The sequence below is a fragment of the Spinacia oleracea genome, chromosome 5 (assembly GCF_020520425.1).
Source record: "Spinacia oleracea cultivar Varoflay chromosome 5, BTI_SOV_V1, whole genome shotgun sequence".
Taxonomy (NCBI): Eukaryota; Viridiplantae; Streptophyta; class Magnoliopsida; order Caryophyllales; family Amaranthaceae; genus Spinacia; species Spinacia oleracea.
In genome coordinates this window covers 113,106,337-113,125,054 of record NC_079491.1, presented here as the reverse complement: position 1 = coordinate 113,125,054, position 18,718 = coordinate 113,106,337, and the positions used below count along the sequence as shown (strand labels likewise).

Sequence of the window (18,718 nt, the reverse complement as noted above, 5' to 3'; positions counted from 1 at the left end):
GTGTACAATAAATTTGTTGTACGCCTTGTACGAACAAGACCTTTTGCTAACGCAGTATACCAACAATACATTGTATAAAGACAATTAACTCAATTAAGATGTACGATTGCACGATGAAACGATAATAACTTCCATCTATCCGATTAAGCGTTGAATAAAAGACAATTAACTCCGGATGATGGAAATTATACGAAATAACAAAATATAAATCACTCAATTAACAAGAAAACATGCATTTATTCATCACTCTGTGTTAAGTACGTAGTATGAAACATATTTTACATACATAATAATATATACGGAGTAAACCAAACTTCAAGATTCCAATTCTACCCCGTACCGACCAAACGTACTTATTGAGCTAGGTGACGCCGTTGTGAAACATACTTTAAATGAAATTTAACTCCGTACTGACAGTACGTACTTATTGACCTGTGCCAATTCTGTCAAATATCATCCTCAAGCGCCTCACCTCTCCGGGACTAATGAGGGTGATTTGTGAAGCTATTTTAGCTGGTAAATTGCCGGCGAACAGGGCGGTGGAAGTGATTTGTATTCCTGGGTTTGCCCCATTCAAGCCAACAAATGCAAGAGCTCGAGTTTTACCAACATTCACCTGGAAGTGAAGTAAGAACTGTGGGAAAATCATGACATCACCGGGCTCTAATCTTTTAAAGTAGGCCGTGTTATTTGTGTCAATTATCCCAGCAATAATTGTTCCATTTATAAGCACAATAATTTCTGATGTTCGGTGAGAATGTACCGGGACAATACCACCCACACCCAAGTCTAACCTTGACATGGAAAGACCTAGACCATTTAAGGCCGGGAATGTATCATGATTTGCCCGAGTAACATTGTTTCGAAATATATTTGTGATGATCTTTTCACCACGGAATCCAGTAAAAACAAAGTCATCAGTTGTAACTTTAGCAGGATCTTTGCAAGGATATCCTTGATGTCCCTTAGGGAGACTACGGTTTGCGATACAATAATCGACTTCAATGTTAGCATTACTAGCTGAGAGAGGCGTAGCGGAAAGAAAGATGATGAAAATAATTGCAAGAGTATTCATCATGAACTTTAATTTGGTTATGTGATTTATGTTCTTGGATCTCATAGCAACAAAATTAGTAGCCTATAAATAGTACGAGTATAATTCACTGCACGTTTGTAGAAGCAGCCTAAAAGATATAAACACAAACAAAAATAGAAAATATTCTACGAATTTTGTTTCATACGATTTAAGTGTGGATTATTTGATTAACACGTCATTTACTATGTTCAACACGTAATTAATTAAATACGAAGAGTTGAAAGAAGATGTTAAAACTAACGGATATTTCATGAAATACCCCCGAGGTTTAAGTTAATTCACCAGGTACCCTCGTTGTTTCAGTAATCTACCAGGTACCCCTCAGGTTTCATTTTCTCGCATGACTTAACCCTGCCGTTAAGTGGCCGTTAGAAACTTTTTTTCACCAGGTACCCTCGTAATTTATTTCACCAGGTACCCCTGAGGTTTTTTAGATTTTCACCAGGTGCCCTTGTGCTTTATGGTAATTTCACCAGATACCCCTGCTCACCAACGGCTAGTTTCACCAGGTTTTGTTCTGTAACAGTTGCTGGGGGAGGGGAATATGAAGTGAAAGAGGGGGCTGTCAAATACCCTAATAAGTTTGATGCAAGGACTTGTGGTTGTGGAGTATGGCAAATATCTGGCATACCTTGCAGACATGGCCTTAGGGTTATTTACCACCAAAGACTTGAGGCTACTGATTTTGTGTCTCACTACTTCAAAGGGCAAGCATACAAGTTAACTTACTCAGAGCACATACACCCCATGCCTGACCCAACCCAATGGCCTTCTTTTGACCTTCCTATTATCCTCCCACCACCCATGAAGAGAGCATCAGGTAGACCCCCTAAACTGAGAAAAAGAGGTAAACATGATCCAAAAAGGGGAAAGAGAAATAGCACTGTGAGGTGTGGTAAGTGCAAGGAGGTGGGACACAATGCAAGGACATGCAGAGGTGGGGCCACTGCAAAGCAAAAGAAGGATGCTGCTGCTGCTGCTGCTGCTGCTGGTGCTTCTGGTTCTGCTGGTGCAGCTGGTGCAGCTGGTTCTGGTGCAGCTGGTTCACAGCAAGGGGGAGATCAAGGTGCTTCCAGTTCACAGCAACAACGTAATGCATCAAGTAAGGGAAAAAGGAAGCGTACTTGATTTTGTGATTTATGCATAACTTTTTGCTAAACTTATCATGTATATCTTTTGCCAATGGGAGCAAGTTTTTGTAGAGCTACACTTAAAGTTTTTGCGTGTCGGGGGCACACTTTTGTAAAGCTACTTAATTCGGAAATGAAATATCATATTATTGATGAAATGTCATCATTCACTTTCTCATTACAAATACTAGAATAAAAAACATTACAATGCCAATATTGATAGTTCCATGCATTAATTTCTTTTGCTGCTTGAGTTTCTTCTTCATTTGGTGAATTTCTTCATCCAAGCTTCTGTTTTCTTCAATTTCTCCTTCCTTTGTGCTACCTCTGTTGTTTCTGATTGGCAGTGGTTGCTCAATGCTTCCCTTGCACCACTTGAAGTTGTCACATAAGTCACACTTGTAATATAGTCTTTGAGGATTTTTCATTGTTTCAGAACTTCTTATTGCAAATTTTTTCCCACATATGTTGCATGTTTTGTTTGGAACTACAACGTATGAGGATTCATACGTTGTAGAAGAAGATTGGGATTGAGAATATGAGCTCATTTGAATTGGGAATTAGGGAAAATATGAGTTGGTTAAGGGGAAGAACAGAAATTTGTAGTGAAGAGTTGCAGCGGCTCCCCCTTTAAATAGAGAAGGCTTACCAACGGCTAGTTTTTTAAAAAAAAAACTAGCCGTTGGTGAGCAGGGGTATCTGGTGAAATTACCATAAAGCACAAGGGCTCCTGGTGAAAATCTAAAAAACCTCAGGGGTACCTGGTGAAATAAATTACGAGGGTACCTGGTGAAAAAAGTTTCTAACGGCCACTTAACGGCAGAGTTAAGTCATGCGAGAAAATGAAACCTGAGGGGTACCTGGTAGATTACTGAAACAACGAGGGTACCTGGTGAATTAACTTATACCTCGGGGGTATTTCATGAAATATCCGTAAAACTAATTCATAATTAAAAAATTTACTAATTTGAACTTCATCCTTGTAAGGTAGCCTGTTTGTTTTCAAACTTTAATATAACGCGGTCTTACATAAAAGATCGTCTTGGTGTCATATAAGTTAAGAAATTGAACTAATTAGTTAAACAATGCAATCAATAAGTTAAGCGCTGAAATTAATTAGTTAAACACCGTAACAAATTAGTTAAGCACTGAAACTAATCAGTTAATCAATGAAATCAATTAGTTAAACAATGAAAACGGTCTTTTCAATAAGGCGGTCTTACACAAAAATTATTATTGTTTTACTCAAATAGTGGTAATTAAGTTGATCATTTCTGCAATAGATCGAACATCAACCGAGTATAATCACTTAACCATTTACACAATGGAAGTATTACATACTTACAATATTATTTGACTTAAATTGAATTGAAAAAGTAAAGTAATAAGATACTACTGTTTTAAATTGAAAAAGTAATCTATTACTATATACTAAAAGAGACATCAGGAATGACATGTGTCATTTCCTGGTGCGATTTTTTTCCGCCAATTTTTTTTTTTAATTTCTTACTTTAAAGTAAATAAATAACATTACGTTTTTTTTTTAGGAAATTAAGATAAAAGTATAATTACCATAGATGTGTACTGCATAATATATTATTGGAGGAAAACTAAATCAATATTATTTTTTCCTTTATGATATAATTTTATTTATGTATTATTATAACTTTTTAATCTGATAAGAAATGTAAAAAATATTGATAAATGAACTTTTAATGTTAGTCTACTATTAATAATATAATACACGGTAACTGGTAAGTAAGAATGTTAATTAAAATAATAATACATGGTAAGTAGACTAACGTACATATAAGTTTATTTATCAAGATTTTACTCAATTCAAAATATGTTGTATTTGACTAACTCGGTCATGCTCGGGTCTTTTCGAAAATTAGTCTTGAGTCATTCAGGTTTGGTTAACGTTGTTAGATCGTTCTACATACAAGTAAACGACTATAATTTTTAACTTCGTATAGTAATATGAAAATTTAGTTCATTTGAATATTTTTTTTACACAACTTTGAATTTATACTTTTTCATATAATATCTTTTTTATTTTCATGTTTTTCTAATATCACAAGTCTTTTAGTTACTATTAAAATAATAAATTATTTTAGTAGTAGCCGTGCGTTGCACGGGCCCTAAACTAGTAAGATACTATATGTTAGAGTTATGGTATATTGAGGATTTTAGTATGTTAAGGAAACTTTACATAACACTAGAAATTCTATATACAATATAATTCCTAATTGGCACTAATACTTCGACTTCACATTTGTCAACATACTACGTATAACTTTATCCATAATTATTTCTACGCAAATTTGTCAAGAATGAGCTTTTATAGTTCAGAATTTGCGAGAAATGGCCTTATAGATTTTTTTTTGGTGAAGTCAGATCAACCTTAAAATAAAAATTCTTTGCGAGATAGAAGTTGTTCCCATTTTGCTGCATTGACTTTGATTTTCCGGCCTTTGACCATCACGTGCAGGTCATATGTTGTCGAAGTTGGGCCATGTTCACCCTTTTCACCCACTTTCCGGCATTGACTTTAGATTTTTGTTTTTTTGTTTTTAGTTGTTATAGTTTGGAATATTGGAGGGAAAAGGTTGAGAATAGCAAAAAATGAGGCCATGTGCCCTGCACATCATGGTCGACACCCAGAAAACGGAAGTCAATGCAGGAAAGTGGTCTCATGATGTCTCTTGCAAATAATTTTAAGTTTAAGGTCTGACTTCACCCAAAAAATTATATAAGGTTCTTTCTCGCAAATTTTGAACTATAAAATGTCAATTTTGGCAAATTTTTCTTATTTCTAAATTTTTTTTCCTAAAATACTCTTAAACTTTAATATTGTGAAAGTAATAATGAAATTAATTCAAGGTAATTGTGTGTTTTACCACCCAAAACAAACTCCAATTTGTGTTTTACTGTTAAACGATGCCGTCAACTTTGCTGTTAAAAGGTGGTAAAACGTTTTTTGTACTTTTTTATGTGGTGGAAAAATTGAGATGTTTAGATTGTAAAACACAAATTGGGCTTTTTTTATGTGGCAAAAGACAAAATTTGCTTAATTTAATACACTACAAGAATTTGTATCTTTAATGACAACTAGACCTGTCAAAAATCGACCCGACCCGAAAACCGACCCGAACCCGACCCGAAAATACTGGGTCCTGAACAAGATTTTGTGACCCGTAACCCGATTTTATCCGAACCCGAGCAACCCGAAAAGTAATGGGTCAAAACCCGATCGAACCCGTTTTGGACCCGACCGATTAAAAATCATTGTATTTATTGTAATAAATGAGATTATGCGAAAATTTAAGCATAATAAGCACGTTGTTTTTACTATTGTTGTGTGTAATATGATTTTAATTTGAATTATACACCATTTTATGGTTGAATTTGACATTGAGTAGGAAAATTTGTTAACATGTGTCCATATTTTGTATATTTATCACCTAAATTAGGCAAAATTGTCAAAAAGTACCTTCTTTTTATCTCACTTTGTGAACTAGTACCTTATTTGTCCAGTTTTGTCAAATAATACCTTGAATTAAAAAGTTGCATTAAAAATGGCACCTTAGAGAAACAATCCGGCCAAATTGTCAACTTTCCGGCCATTGACTCATGCTTCCCTCCAAAATATTGTGCGTGTGAAACAAACAAACCAAAAAATCACGCGCCTCTCGAACTCTTTTAAGAAAAACACTACCAACCAACAATCTCATATCCATCTCAAGTTTTTTGCAGGAAAATAAACTGGTTTTTTTTGGTGGGAACAACACTACCAACCAACAATATCATAAAAACAACACTAACAACCAGCAATCTCATAAGAACAACAATACCAACCAATAATCTCATATCCCACTCCCTTAGAGCTTCAGCAAAAGAGCTATTCGTAATCTGATTTCTCGGATGAAGGATCAGTCTATTTCTCGTGTTAAGGAGATTTTGCAAATGGAAATGTATTCTGGTTATACTTGTAATCCAGATTACCTATCTGTTTGGAATCGTCTTTTGTTGAATCATGACAAATTTATCAATATTGTGAAAGGAAAATCAGAATGAAAGAGATAAATTGTAGAGTTGAGGTTTTATTTTTACTGAAAATGGTGGTTGAGTGAAGTAATGAGAGCAGTGTAGTAAATGGGAAGAAGAAAGAGCGTTGGAATTCTCAACCAAAATTTTGAATGTGGTTAATTGCTGAGAGAGTGTTCACACGCGTATTTTTCCCACTCAAAGTGTGCCAACAAACGGAGTAAATGGCCGGAAAGTTGACAATTTGGCCGGATTGTTACTCTAAGGTGCCATTTTTAATACAGTTTTTTAATTCAAGGTACTATTTGACAAAACTGAACAAATAAGGTACTAGTTCACAAAGTGAGGTAAAAAGAAGGTACTTTTTGACAATTTTGCCCCTAAATTAATGAAAATATAATGCGCGTTTTAAAATCTCTCAACCCGTTGGGTCGACCCGAACCCGAAAGTTCTGGGTCTTGAACAAGCATTTGTAAACCCGAACCCGAAAGTGACCGATCCAATTCAACCCGAACCCGAAAATAATTTTTTACAACCCGACCCGACCGACCCGTTTGACAGGTCTAATGACAACCTAATAACGCGGGTAAAAAATCCCATCGCAAAAGCCTTTTGCGACGGGGATAACAACCAAACAAAGACAGGAACAACCGTCGTAAATGTCTTTTACAACGGGTTAACGACGGAATTTTTCATTAACGACGGCCCCTTTTTATGACAGATTCGTGACAGAAAATCCCGTCGTTAATCTACGATTATTGACTTTTAGCGACGGGATTTCCCGTTGATAATGGTATATGATGACTTCAAAGATAAACGATTAGCCGAACGATATATGATGACGCTCCATCCTCCGAAAGAATACAAACCCGAAGCCCGACACTACACCTACCCTATAGAAGATCTAAACCAAGAAATTATACTAAGAAAACCAATCTGCACAACTAACCAAGAAAAAATACTAAGAAAATCTAAAAACTAATAGATCTAAAACTAACCCAAAAAAATTAACTTAAAAAATATTTAACAAGATTTACAACTAATAAATCAAATACGAACTCCACAAAATTTACAATTAATAAATCAAATACAAACTAAATGAATACGGAGTAGGAATTACTGGAGAAGTCCGAGAAGAGAAAGCTAAGCTTAAAGATCGAACTCGTCTTTTTACTGTTAAGGACTAACCGAAGCCAAGCAAAACATGGCAAAACCTTCCTGATAAATTCCAAAAAAGCCAATAAATCTGAACTAAGTTCAAATAAATTGACAACCAACTAGATTTACCCCAAATGAGAGATGAAGGGTAGACTAGCAAATTTGTCTGGATATGAACAAAGGATTTTTCTTTACTAGTTGTCTAGATTAAGTAAAGAAAAATCTTTGATCTAAATTATGAGAGAAATGGCTGACAAAGGAGATTGATCTCCAAAGACCCGACTGAGGAAGATGACGAGGATCGATCACCGAGGCTGGAAAATGAAAGGGAAGCAAGAAGAAGACTAGGAGGACGGCTAGAATTTTGAGGTCTTTAGTTTAGATCTGGATATTTTTTCTTATTTGGGGCTAGGGTTTCTAGAGAGAAGGGAGAGCCCCTCTCTCTAGAAAAACATTTTCTTTTTCCGTCTATTAGGCTATATAAACGTAAACCATTTCCCTTTTAATTTTAAATTCAATAGGAACTAATTAAAATTAGAAAAGTATGTAGTTATAGTAGATTAAAACTTGTTGAAATACTTATTTTATTTCAGGAGCAAAGCAACCTAAAATATGTTATGCAAGGTTGAAGCGATAACCTATAAAACCGAATCAGATATTGATTTTTCCTAAAAATATCAGATATTAGTTTTGACCTTCGATCTTGCGTATGTTGATCTTCGTTTCCGTCCAATACAGAACTCTAGAACTACACATTATTTTACCAATATTTTTAATCAACCTTGTTACTATATATTTTGTTGTTGCTCCTGCATCTTTTAATGTATAATTATACGGAGTATGATTTACTACTTTTTAGTACTTTGTATTGTACATTATCTTTTACCGAGTAAAGCGTAGTTTTTTTCCTACATCTCTTGTGTTTAATTAATACAGATACTGTCTGCTACTAATCTTGAAAATTGAATAACATATTTTAATGTATAATTTGATGCATTTTAGTACTTTGTATTTACTCCTAATCTTGAAAAGTGAATATTACATGTATTATTTGCATCTTTTAAATTGTTGTCACTTAATGATCTTATTTTGACTTTTTTCCAATCATGTTGCTTCTCGTAGGAATATAACATAGATTGTAAATTTGCATTAAACTTTTCCTAAATTTTTGGATTAATTATGTATTTAATACAATTTGATTAATTCAAATTTTCATGAAGGTATTATAGACTATCCCATAGAATGACACCATTTACTAAAATGACTTCATCGTAAAATTAATTCTAGTCCGTAAGTTTTTCGGGTGATAACACTAATAAAGTAGTGACACAACTTTCATCGTTTCTTACGACCATTTAATTTCAAATTTCAAATGGGGATGGTAATAATTGAAGTTAGATTATGAACCGGACTATTTGTATTTTTTCTCGGTGTCATGTTTACGGTAATAAGATTGATCGAAGAATGAAGTAGAGAAGTCTAGCGGACGTCAGTTGAAACATGTGCTCAATTTGCTAGTGTACAAATTAAAGGGGTATACCACAAACTTTTAATTACCCTCATTTTTTATTTACTGCAGCAGTAGCTAGAATTGTGCTATTAGGTACCTACACTTATTCATAAATCTTTTATTATACATGCAGTGTATGTTGTATATGAAGCAAATGTTTCAAGCAGTAAATGAGGTATATGAGGCTGTGTCAATTCTGTCAAATATCATGTTCAAGCGTCTCACTTCTTCCGGACTTATGAGGGTAATTTGTGCAGCTATTTCAGCTGGTAAATTGCCACCAAACAGGGCTGGTGTAGTGAGTTGTGCGCCTGGATTTGCGCCGTTTAAGCTAACAATTGCTAAAGCTCGAGTTTTACCAATATTGACTTGGAAGTGAAGCAAGAATTGTGGAAAAATCATGACATCACCGGCTTCTAATCTTTTATAATATGCTGTGTTGTTTGTGTCAATTATCCCTGCAATAATTGTCCCATTAATAACAACAATAATTTCTGATGTTCGGTGAGAATGTACGGGGACAACTCCACCCACACCCAAATCTAACCTTGCCATGGAAATACCTAAGCCATTCAAGGCCGGAAATGTATCGTGATTTGCTACAGTTCCGTTAAGACGGAATATATTTGTGATGGTTTTCTCACCACGGAATCCAGTAAAAACAAAATCATCAGCCGTGACTTTGGCTGGATTTTTGCAAGGATACCCCTCAGGACCCCTAGGGAGACTACGGTCAGCAACACAGAAATCAACTTCAATAATAGTAGCATGGCTCAAAGGGACTAAAAGAAAGAGGATGAAAAGAAGTTCAAGACTATTCATATTGAAAGCTTGATCGGTATAGTAAGAAAATTAGTAACAATTTGCACCCAATTTATATAAATTATTCACTGAACATATATGGAAGAAGCCTAAGAAAAATAAAGATAAGCAAAAGTAGAAATTAAATCTCGCAATTTAGACGATAAATAGGCTAGCTAATAATAGCCTTTTTAATAATAGCCTTTTTTTCGTACGATTATACTTGTTGTGATTAATACGTAAACCATTACGTTGTTGAAGTTTAGGACGTAAGCCACGTAAACACAAACTTGGAAGAGTTGAAAGAATGGTGTCGTTCATTCATAATCCAGATAGAAGCTAAGGAATAAGATGGTAGCACAAATTCAATTTTTCTGGAAATTTTTTCTAATTTTTCTAATCCAGAAAGAAGCTAAGGAATAAGCCGAGGAATAGTTGATTGATCAAATTGCCAAATTTACCGAAACAACAGCAAGAATGAATCAAAAAGCAACTAACAGATGTTCTACAATTAGCAAAATTTATAGTGCATTTGGGAAATTTAGTTTAATGAGAAAATGTGTGTAAAATTGTGGAAATAAGAGAATTCCATAAGCTTAGCTTGTTTGGTAAATGGAAAAGTGAGGAAACTAAAATGTGTTGAACTATGCATGTGTAAATCAACTAGTTATATTTTGCCTGTTTTATTCTCCAAACTTTTCTCCTAATGTGTAAATATGCATGTGTAAATCAACTAGTTATATTTTGCCTATTTTGCCTGTACATCAACTCCGTATTAGATTAGATTCCGTTAAGGCACGGTATATCGAACAATATTATTAGATCATTTTTTAATAAATTGTTTAACTGATATATTTCCCTTCATAAAACAAGTCATGATAAATAAAATTTCCATTTGATATACCTATTTGACTAAAACATTACCAAAAATAATTTAAGCAAATTATTTTGTGGTATCTATTAGTTGTCATATTTTGTATTCCAATTTTTTTCCATACTTAAACAGTTTATAAAAAAAAGATAGAAAAAAAAGATATATATACTCCTGTTGGGAAAAAAATTAGAAAAACATTTTTGAAAAAGTAGATAAACTTATATATAATCTTATCTATGCACAAAGTTTTAGGTGATAAGTTGTTGTTTGGTTATTAATTGTTACTCCCTCCGTCCCGGAATACTTGACCTGTTTTCCTTATCGGGCCGTCCCTTAATACTTGACCTGTTTCTAAAAATGGAAATATTCTAACAATATTATATTATTTCTCACTCCACCCCTATTAACCCACCTACCCCCTACTCCATACAAAAAATAATTAAAAATTCAACCCCTACTCTCCCCCAACCCCACCTCTTAACCCACCTCCCACTAACTACATTAAAATAATACCCCACTATCAACTACTACCTATTAAATTAAATAAGTCAATTCAAGTCCCTTAAACTCTGTGCCGGTCAAACCGGGTCGAGTATTCCGGGACGGAGGGAGTACTTTTTTGAAAAAGTAGATGTGATATGAGTTAATGGAATATTTTTTTAATTGGATGAGAGAGAGTGTGAGGACAAAAAAAATTTAGTGGGAAGAGAGAGACAATATAATAATTGTGGGGTCATTCATAATTTAGAAGTGTAACAACTAATCTGGGACAGATGAAAAAGGAAAGTGTAACAACTAATCTGGGTCGGGGGAGTACAATTTAGTAAAGATCCATTTAGGGTGGGTTATCTTCAACTTATATGAGCTGAAATTATCTTAACTTGAATTGAACTTACTAAATTTGTATGACTTTATTTGACTTATAGGACCTTATAAGAACTTATAAGATCTTATTCAAAGTTATCTCTATTATATAAGTGAAGAGAGTGTGTTATTTTAGTAAATTCACTTTGGTATCCCCCTTGGATTACTAAAATCCCCTCCACACATATAGAACTAGTATTTTATGCACGCGATGCGTGCGTGAATTTTAGAATGCATATAAACCAACTTAATAAATCAAGTTTTCTTATCGTAGAATAACTATCTCTATATTTTTTTTCAGAAAAGTATTTTTAACCAATAGTTTAATACCTATTGGAAAATTTCATTACAAACGCATGGTTGAAAAGTTTTGAAAAAAAAATATTAGCACAATATAAAAAACATACACAACATTATCAAATCCTAGTCTTATATGCACCCGATGCGTGTGAAAGTATGAATTAAAGTTAAAATTATTTTGTTACAACTAACATATCTCAACGAAAAATCAGAATCTCAGTTATGCTCTCCAACATTTAAAGAATTCTCTAAACCCTTGTATAAATTAGCACGTATCTTATCTTGGTTGATTGCAATCCACCTCAAGTTATTCGCTTGCCTTTTGACACAGTTATCGACAACAAATTGTTGGAGTAGACAACTGCCCGTCAAGGTTAGATAATCAAGATGTTGTCGCGTCAATAACACAAAATACTTGTTTTGGTCAGAAAGATATAAGTATAAGATTTTAAGGATAAGACGGACAAAAATAGTTATTAGAAATATGCACCTGAAATGTGTATGCATAGAATTCTCGGCATGTCAACATTTTACCAGTCGAACTTCTGTTTAAATACCGCCGTAAGAACCATAAGGAAACAGTAGCGGATACTGCAGTGGGTCATAATAACCGACATTATCTTTGATATAACTCAATTGACCAATTACTGACTCTATCATAATATCCCTATCAAAATCAGTAACAAACTCGTAAATTAAACACCACAATTTTGTACGACTTATATTGGAGAGTAGATAATGTAACTTAGTCACTAATTAATTTGTTTTAAAAAGATTATTTTATGGTTTTATTTAGATTAAAATCAAGTATTTTCTTTTCCACTAAAACGGAAGCTTTAAGTTAAAATATAAAATAAAATGAATATTTTATTTTGATTCCTTTTGTTTTTCTTTTCCGCTAAAACGAAAGTTTTCATTATGTAATAAATTAAATATTTTATTTTGATGCCTTTTGTTTTTCTTTTCCGCTAAAACGAAATTTTAATTCTTTAATAAATTAAATATTTTATTTTGATACCCTACATTTTCTACTTTCAATATCTTTTTTTCTAAATCAGTAACAAACTCATAAATTTTTAAAAAAATGATGATAAATTGGAAATGGATAATTAAATTTTTCGTAACTTAATTTTTTAAAATTATTATTTTAAGATTTTATTTAAATTAAAATAGATTTTATTTAAAAGGCTTTAAATTAATGTAGAATGATTAGAGATTTTATTATTATGTTTGTCACCAAAAGAAATAACTTTAATTTATTTTAAATTGAATATAATTAATTGGATTTTTTTTTTCAAATACTCCCCCGTCCCGGAATACTTGACCTGTTTTCCTTATCGGACCGTCCCTTAATACTTGACCTATTTCTAAAAATGGAAATATTCCAACAATATTATATTATTTCTCACTCCACTCCTATTAACCCACATACCCCCTACTCCATACAAAAAATAATTAAAAATTCAACCCCTACTCTCCCCCAACCCCACCTCTTAACCCACCTCCCCCTAACTACATTAAAATAATACCCCACTATCAACTACTACCTATTAAATTAAATAAGTCAATTCAAGTCCCTTAAACTCTGTGCCGGTCAAACCGGGTCGAGTATTCCGGGACGGAGGGAGTACCTTTTATTCACAAATGGTTCTTTCTGGATCCCTCTTTCTTATCTCCCGTTTGTCCTTCTCTCTCTCATCTCTTTATCTCCTATCGTCTATCTCCTTTCTCTCTCATTTCCTGCATCCATTTTCTGGATCGTCTCTCTCTTTTCCCTCTCTCAATTTCTGGATCAACTTCTGGATCGTCTCCCTCCTTTCCCTCTTCTCTTTCACTTCATATTTTCTCGATTTGTTGGAAACCACAGAAAAAATCAACCTCAATTTTCCAAATTTGGAGAAAACTCATAAAAGTAATTTAATTAATTCTGGGTTTTATCAAGTTCAATCAACTAATGAGGAACAAAAATGGCGATTAGAAACCCTTGGATCTCGCACGCTTTAGCAGATATGGTGAGCAGAAATACTTTGCATTTGATTTTATATGTTTTTTTTTCGATTGTTTCATGGTGTATACTCATTATCTTTAAGTGTTTGGTAAAATTATTGGGTTTTCATAGGGTTTGTTTGAGAAAATTACTGGTTTGTGAAAATTACTGGTTTGTGAAAATTGTTGGTTATTTAGGGTTTAGTTTAAGGATTGATTTCACTAATTTTAGCTAGCTATATATCACAAATAGTACAGATTCGCTTTTGGTGCAAATGATCTACATAGACTTTGGAAGTAAACTTTAAAGGAGGTGAAAAACTTAGTTACAAAAGATAGATGGAAAACCAAGCCAAAAAGAGGGAAGTAGAATGCAAATCTTTTCAAAAAAAACTTGGTTATCAGCAGATTACACTTTCATCAGCATTATCAGTGGCATCAGATGCCATGATTAGCTGTGATTGAAAAGAATATCCTTCTCTTCTTGCTTTGTAGCTGTTGGGGTTTTCAGGCTGTATTTCTCGTGGATAAACACTCACCTGGCATAACTTTGATGTCAATTGTGTGAATGTTTTAAATGATTAAATCATACCCAAAAAAATTGCTAAGAACTAACCTTTTTCTTGTCAGGACCATACTTCTCAAATTTCACTAATCCATCAATTAGAGCAAAGATTGTATGGTCCTTGCCAATTCCAACATTCTTCCCGGGATGAAACTGAAATGAACATGTGATGTTAGAGATCAATATTGTGGAACATCTGTTCAAAAGACTATATAATCAGCATAAAAGAGAGTTGCAATCTCACGGTAACACACAATTTTTCTTATACTTGACTACTGGCTTAGTGTTCATAAGGATTCATCTTTCTGTTATATAATTGACATGATTTAAGAGTTATAAATGTTAGCTGGGTGGACAGCGAGCAGGATAGGATGTAATACAATTAACGTAGCACCTTGAATCACCATGTCATGGGGCTTCTCATAAGTTTAAGTAATCATAAGTTTTGAAAAAAAAATATTATTGGATATAGACTTATAGCTAGCTTGTGTAAATCAAAACTGTTTAAGTTTCGGTCTTCTAAAAGTTCCGTTCTTTTTGTCAGAATAGACGCTAATTTTTTCATAATTATGGGTTTGCTTAAAATTATGGGTTTTAAGGAGAAAGAATGATGAAGAATAAATCAACTCATTCAATTTTTGTGTACGCGTGAGTGAATGTTGGTTGATCAAGACTGCATTTTCCAATTGTGTAGTTCTCAGCCGCCTAAGACGAACTTAACTCTTGAATGTAATTGAGGATTTTTTCCAATTATGATGTACTAAGTGTTGTTTTTGTCAATGGAAGTTGTTAAAGGTTAAGGGGTTAATAAGTTATCAGAAAGAATTATGGGTTTGCTTAATTTTTTTCAATTGTTTCTTGCTCATGTCTTTGTATTTGTATGTATGTATGATAAACAAAAGAAGCTTTATCAGGCACTGTGTTGCAGGAGTTTCTGACATTGGGTATAAATTTTGTTTAATTAATTAGAAGGAATGTGGATATTAATGTCTTATTTATTTATGTGCTAATTGTTACAATAACTCATTTTTTTAGTGGAAATACGATGAGATATTGTTGTAAACTCTTGGAGCTTATGGTTTCTATTAGTGAGCTCTCCAAGTACTCTACAATTTGATTTGTAGTTTGTTAGAAAGCAAGTTGTCTCCGTAAATGGATAAAATTGATTTGCATTGGCTATTGCTTTGAGAAGTTTCCGGTTCTAATATTTTCGTGTTTGATGTTTTCAGGACACTGATGTAATATGTCACAAAAACCGGTAAATTGAGACCTACATCCTAACAAATATTGGGTTGAAGGCTCGCATAAAAGGGTAAGGATAAGGCCTTCTCGTTTACTCTATTTATCTCTATTCCGGTAAATAAAGGCCAAGAGTGGAGTTTTAGATAATTCATTTATCTAAGCTAATCTTGGTTGCTGTTGAGTGTAACAATTAACTTGAAACCCATGTTTTCCTCTTGAAACCTTCATTGAGTTTGGTGAATCCCTCTTGAAACCTTAATTTATTTTCCTTTGTTTATTTTGGTGATTTTTCTCAATTGGCATTCAATAGGGTAATTACAATAATAAAAGGGTTTATTGGTGTCTGCGTATACTTTTTAATGTAACTTTTTTTTGGGTTAATTTTGTGTGGGTTATCTGGGTTATTGTATATGCATTTCCAGGAAATCGAATTTTGGGTTTCGATCATATTGGGATGGATGGACTCTGTTGCTGCAACTGCTGACGATAAAAAAAAGGTGGGTTTTTTTCTCTCTTTCTTTTATAAACTAATAGAATATGAAATTAGAGATTAAAATCATACAACATCTTATTTAATGAAAAGCATGATGTAAAATCTGTAATAATTAATTAAAATCAACAGAAGCATGCATATTACTATTTATTTTTTGTTTAAGAGATTGATGGGGAATATACCTTGTGTCATTGGTAATTGTATGCGTGGTGAACTTCAAATCGTAAAACCTGCAAAAACCATTATTTATTTCAGATTTTCATGATTTTAATCAAATTATAATCTGTCAAATTAAATTAAGCACTCTGAAAATTGATAAATTGATTATAAACAATATCATAAATTTATAAATTGGTTTGACGGATGTGGACATTTAATCAGATGTTGGTAATCAATTTATAAATTTTGTAATCAATTTATAATTTTGTTTGAGTGATATGGACATTTAATCAGATGGTGTTAAGAAAAAGCTAAAAGCATGAATAAAAATCTGAAATAATTAATTAAAAACCGAACTTTAAAATCTGCAAAAACCATTATTTATTTCACATTTCATGAATAATTAAAAATTAATTAATAATCAATTTCATTGCAATAACCAATTTCATCTGCAAAAAAAATAATGAATAATCAATTAGGTTGCAATGACCCGTTTTCTCTATAAAATTACAAATCGATGCAAGTCATATATTTTTCAGTCGAATATTTCCATTAACACAAAATTTTGTTTTTATTTTGTGCATGAATCAATGAGAAGAGTGTACTTACCTGTATTGGCGGTGGTGGAGCTTGCTATCAACGAACTCTCTAATGGAACTCAGTTTACAGTGATTTGATGAATGAGAAAAAAGATAATTAGTAGTTTTAGAAAATGTAATCAATTTATAATTTTGTTTGATTTTTTTCCCTGACGTGAGAGGTGAGAGATTGTAGGGATTTTGTTTTGGAAACTGTAATCAATTTGTAATTTTATTTGGTTATTTTTCTTTAATGACGTGAGCTGAGAGGTTAAAGGGAGAGATTATAGGGATTTTTAAATCCCTTTCCTGATTTGGGGGAGAGATTAGAGGGATGTAGCTCAATTTTCAAAATTACAAAATCTGTTTATACAACGTACTTGTAGCTGGGTGAAAGTGTGAGGTGTTATTGTAAATTTCTTTGGGGACACGAAAAGTTAATTTACTTAAAAGCCCTCAGGAGCTGGCTTATATAATAGAGATACTACATTGTTACTCTTTGCCTTATAGGAAGAAAAGCTTAGAAAGCTAAATAAACACATGGATGAAGTTTTCACCATAATACAATACAGACAATAATATCATTATCATTAAATTAAAAAAAATCCAAAAGCCAGGAAGTTATTTTATTGGATACTGATCTTTACCACAAAGTAAAGATAAAAATAAAAAATGAGAATTTACTTGAAGAAATGAAAAGCAATTACCGGTAATTGCCTCACAACTGTATGGTCAACAACTCAACTCTGCTTACCACGTCTCTCTCATTTCCTAAAAGAACCACAAAACTAAACCACCAATTTCCTAAAAGAACCACAAAACTAAACCACCAAACCATAGTTACTCACTCATTCTCTCTCTTCCTCCCTATAATTTTCACTCAATATGCATGATTACATCTGCAAAAATGGAAAAACTACCCACATCTCTGAATTTCTATCTTACCCGAGTTTTCGTGTGTGGTTCAAATCTCCAGATCTGGACGGAGATGTACCAATTCTTTTGATCTTCTGTATCTTGGTGGATATTAATTTGTCCTTAAATTGTGATGGGGTATTTAACATCGGTGTTGCGCAAGTCGTATGTTCGAACAAAGATGGTGATTTTCTTCCCCTTGCAGTGGCTTTCCGGCTGCTACTTCCGTTGACGCCGATGCCATCGTCGCCGTTGTGGTGGTGAAGATTTTTCTGCTTACGTTCTTTTGCGCTCTGATGGGAGCCTTACTATTCATACTGATATTTCGTCTAATTTGGACTGATTTGTTTAGCTTTGAATTTGATTTTTCATTGTACTAATTTTACCAATATTTGGTGTGGCTTTAGGTTTTTTTTTTGAATGAGGTGTTGTGAATTGTATTTAGATTGTTGGTTGTGGTTCGTAATTTCTTTGCCTTCTGCTTTACAATATATACAATAGGACAAAGCTAATTTACAGCCTTGATGTGCGTAACTTACTCCACTAATTCAGGAGTTTATTTGCATTCTAAGGCTAAACTAACGGTAAGAATATTACAATGGTTTGACTAAAGATTTGTGAATTGCTGGATTTCCTAATTTAAATCACATATATGCGTGAACTGCTGGGTAATTGCTGGGTTTATGCGTGAATTATTTCCTTGTTGGGTTTATGCATGATATATGCGTGAATTGCTGGGTTAATTAGCCCAAAATTTAGGCACTCTTAAAGCTTTCTTGATTTGTTTTGATTTTCAGTTTCAAAAATCAGTAATTAATTGTGAAATGTTAGAGGCTATTTTAGTCTTTTTAATTGGGGACACCAAAAGTGTTATTACCGAAAACCCCCTCAGCTCTTCACTTATAGAATAGAGATAGAGAATACATAATGACAACCTACCCAATGAAAAGCCCAAAGAAGCATTTTCATCAATCTATCCCCTTCAACAAATTCTTACCAT

The 18,718-nt window shown here is 33.2% G+C and overlaps 2 protein-coding genes and 1 long non-coding RNA gene across 4 annotated transcripts; all 3 read right to left on the bottom strand.

The window, feature by feature from the left end:
- Window positions 1–424: 424 nt before the first annotated feature.
- Window positions 425–1,075, bottom strand: LOC110778208 (auxin-binding protein ABP19a-like). Its single transcript, XM_021982774.1, has one exon. It carries the CDS (start codon window positions 1,073–1,075, stop codon window positions 425–427), a length of 651 nt encoding a protein of 216 aa, XP_021838466.1.
- Window positions 1,076–8,958: 7,883 nt separating this feature from the next.
- LOC110778206 (auxin-binding protein ABP19a-like) lies at window positions 8,959–9,876 on the bottom strand. The gene has a single exon (XM_021982773.2). It carries the CDS (start codon window positions 9,761–9,763, stop codon window positions 9,101–9,103), a length of 663 nt encoding a protein of 220 aa, XP_021838465.2. The 5' UTR covers window positions 9,764–9,876; the 3' UTR covers window positions 8,959–9,100.
- A 1,893-nt stretch (window positions 9,877–11,769) lies between these two features.
- On the bottom strand, window positions 11,770–18,398 carry LOC130461141 (uncharacterized). 2 transcript variants are annotated; one of them, XR_008921523.1, is made up of 5 exons: window positions 16,249–18,398; window positions 14,383–14,484; window positions 14,180–14,305; window positions 12,271–12,371; window positions 11,770–12,141 (listed from the first exon to the last, which is right to left on the bottom strand). It is a non-coding gene; the product is annotated as an uncharacterized lncRNA (long non-coding RNA). The 2 variants fall into 2 exon arrangements; XR_008921522.1 differs by lacking the exons at window positions 11,770–12,141; window positions 12,271–12,371 and having other exon boundaries at window positions 12,380–14,305; window positions 16,249–18,394.
- Between the last annotated feature and the right edge of the window lie 320 nt (window positions 18,399–18,718).

Excerpts from the sequence above, each read along its gene's own strand:
- LOC110778208 (XM_021982774.1), bottom strand. The coding sequence starts at position 1,075 with ATGAATACTCTTGCAATTATTTTCATCATCTTTCTTTCCGCTACGCCT.
- LOC110778206 (XM_021982773.2), bottom strand. The coding sequence starts at position 9,763 with ATGAATAGTCTTGAACTTCTTTTCATCCTCTTTCTTTTAGTCCCTTTG.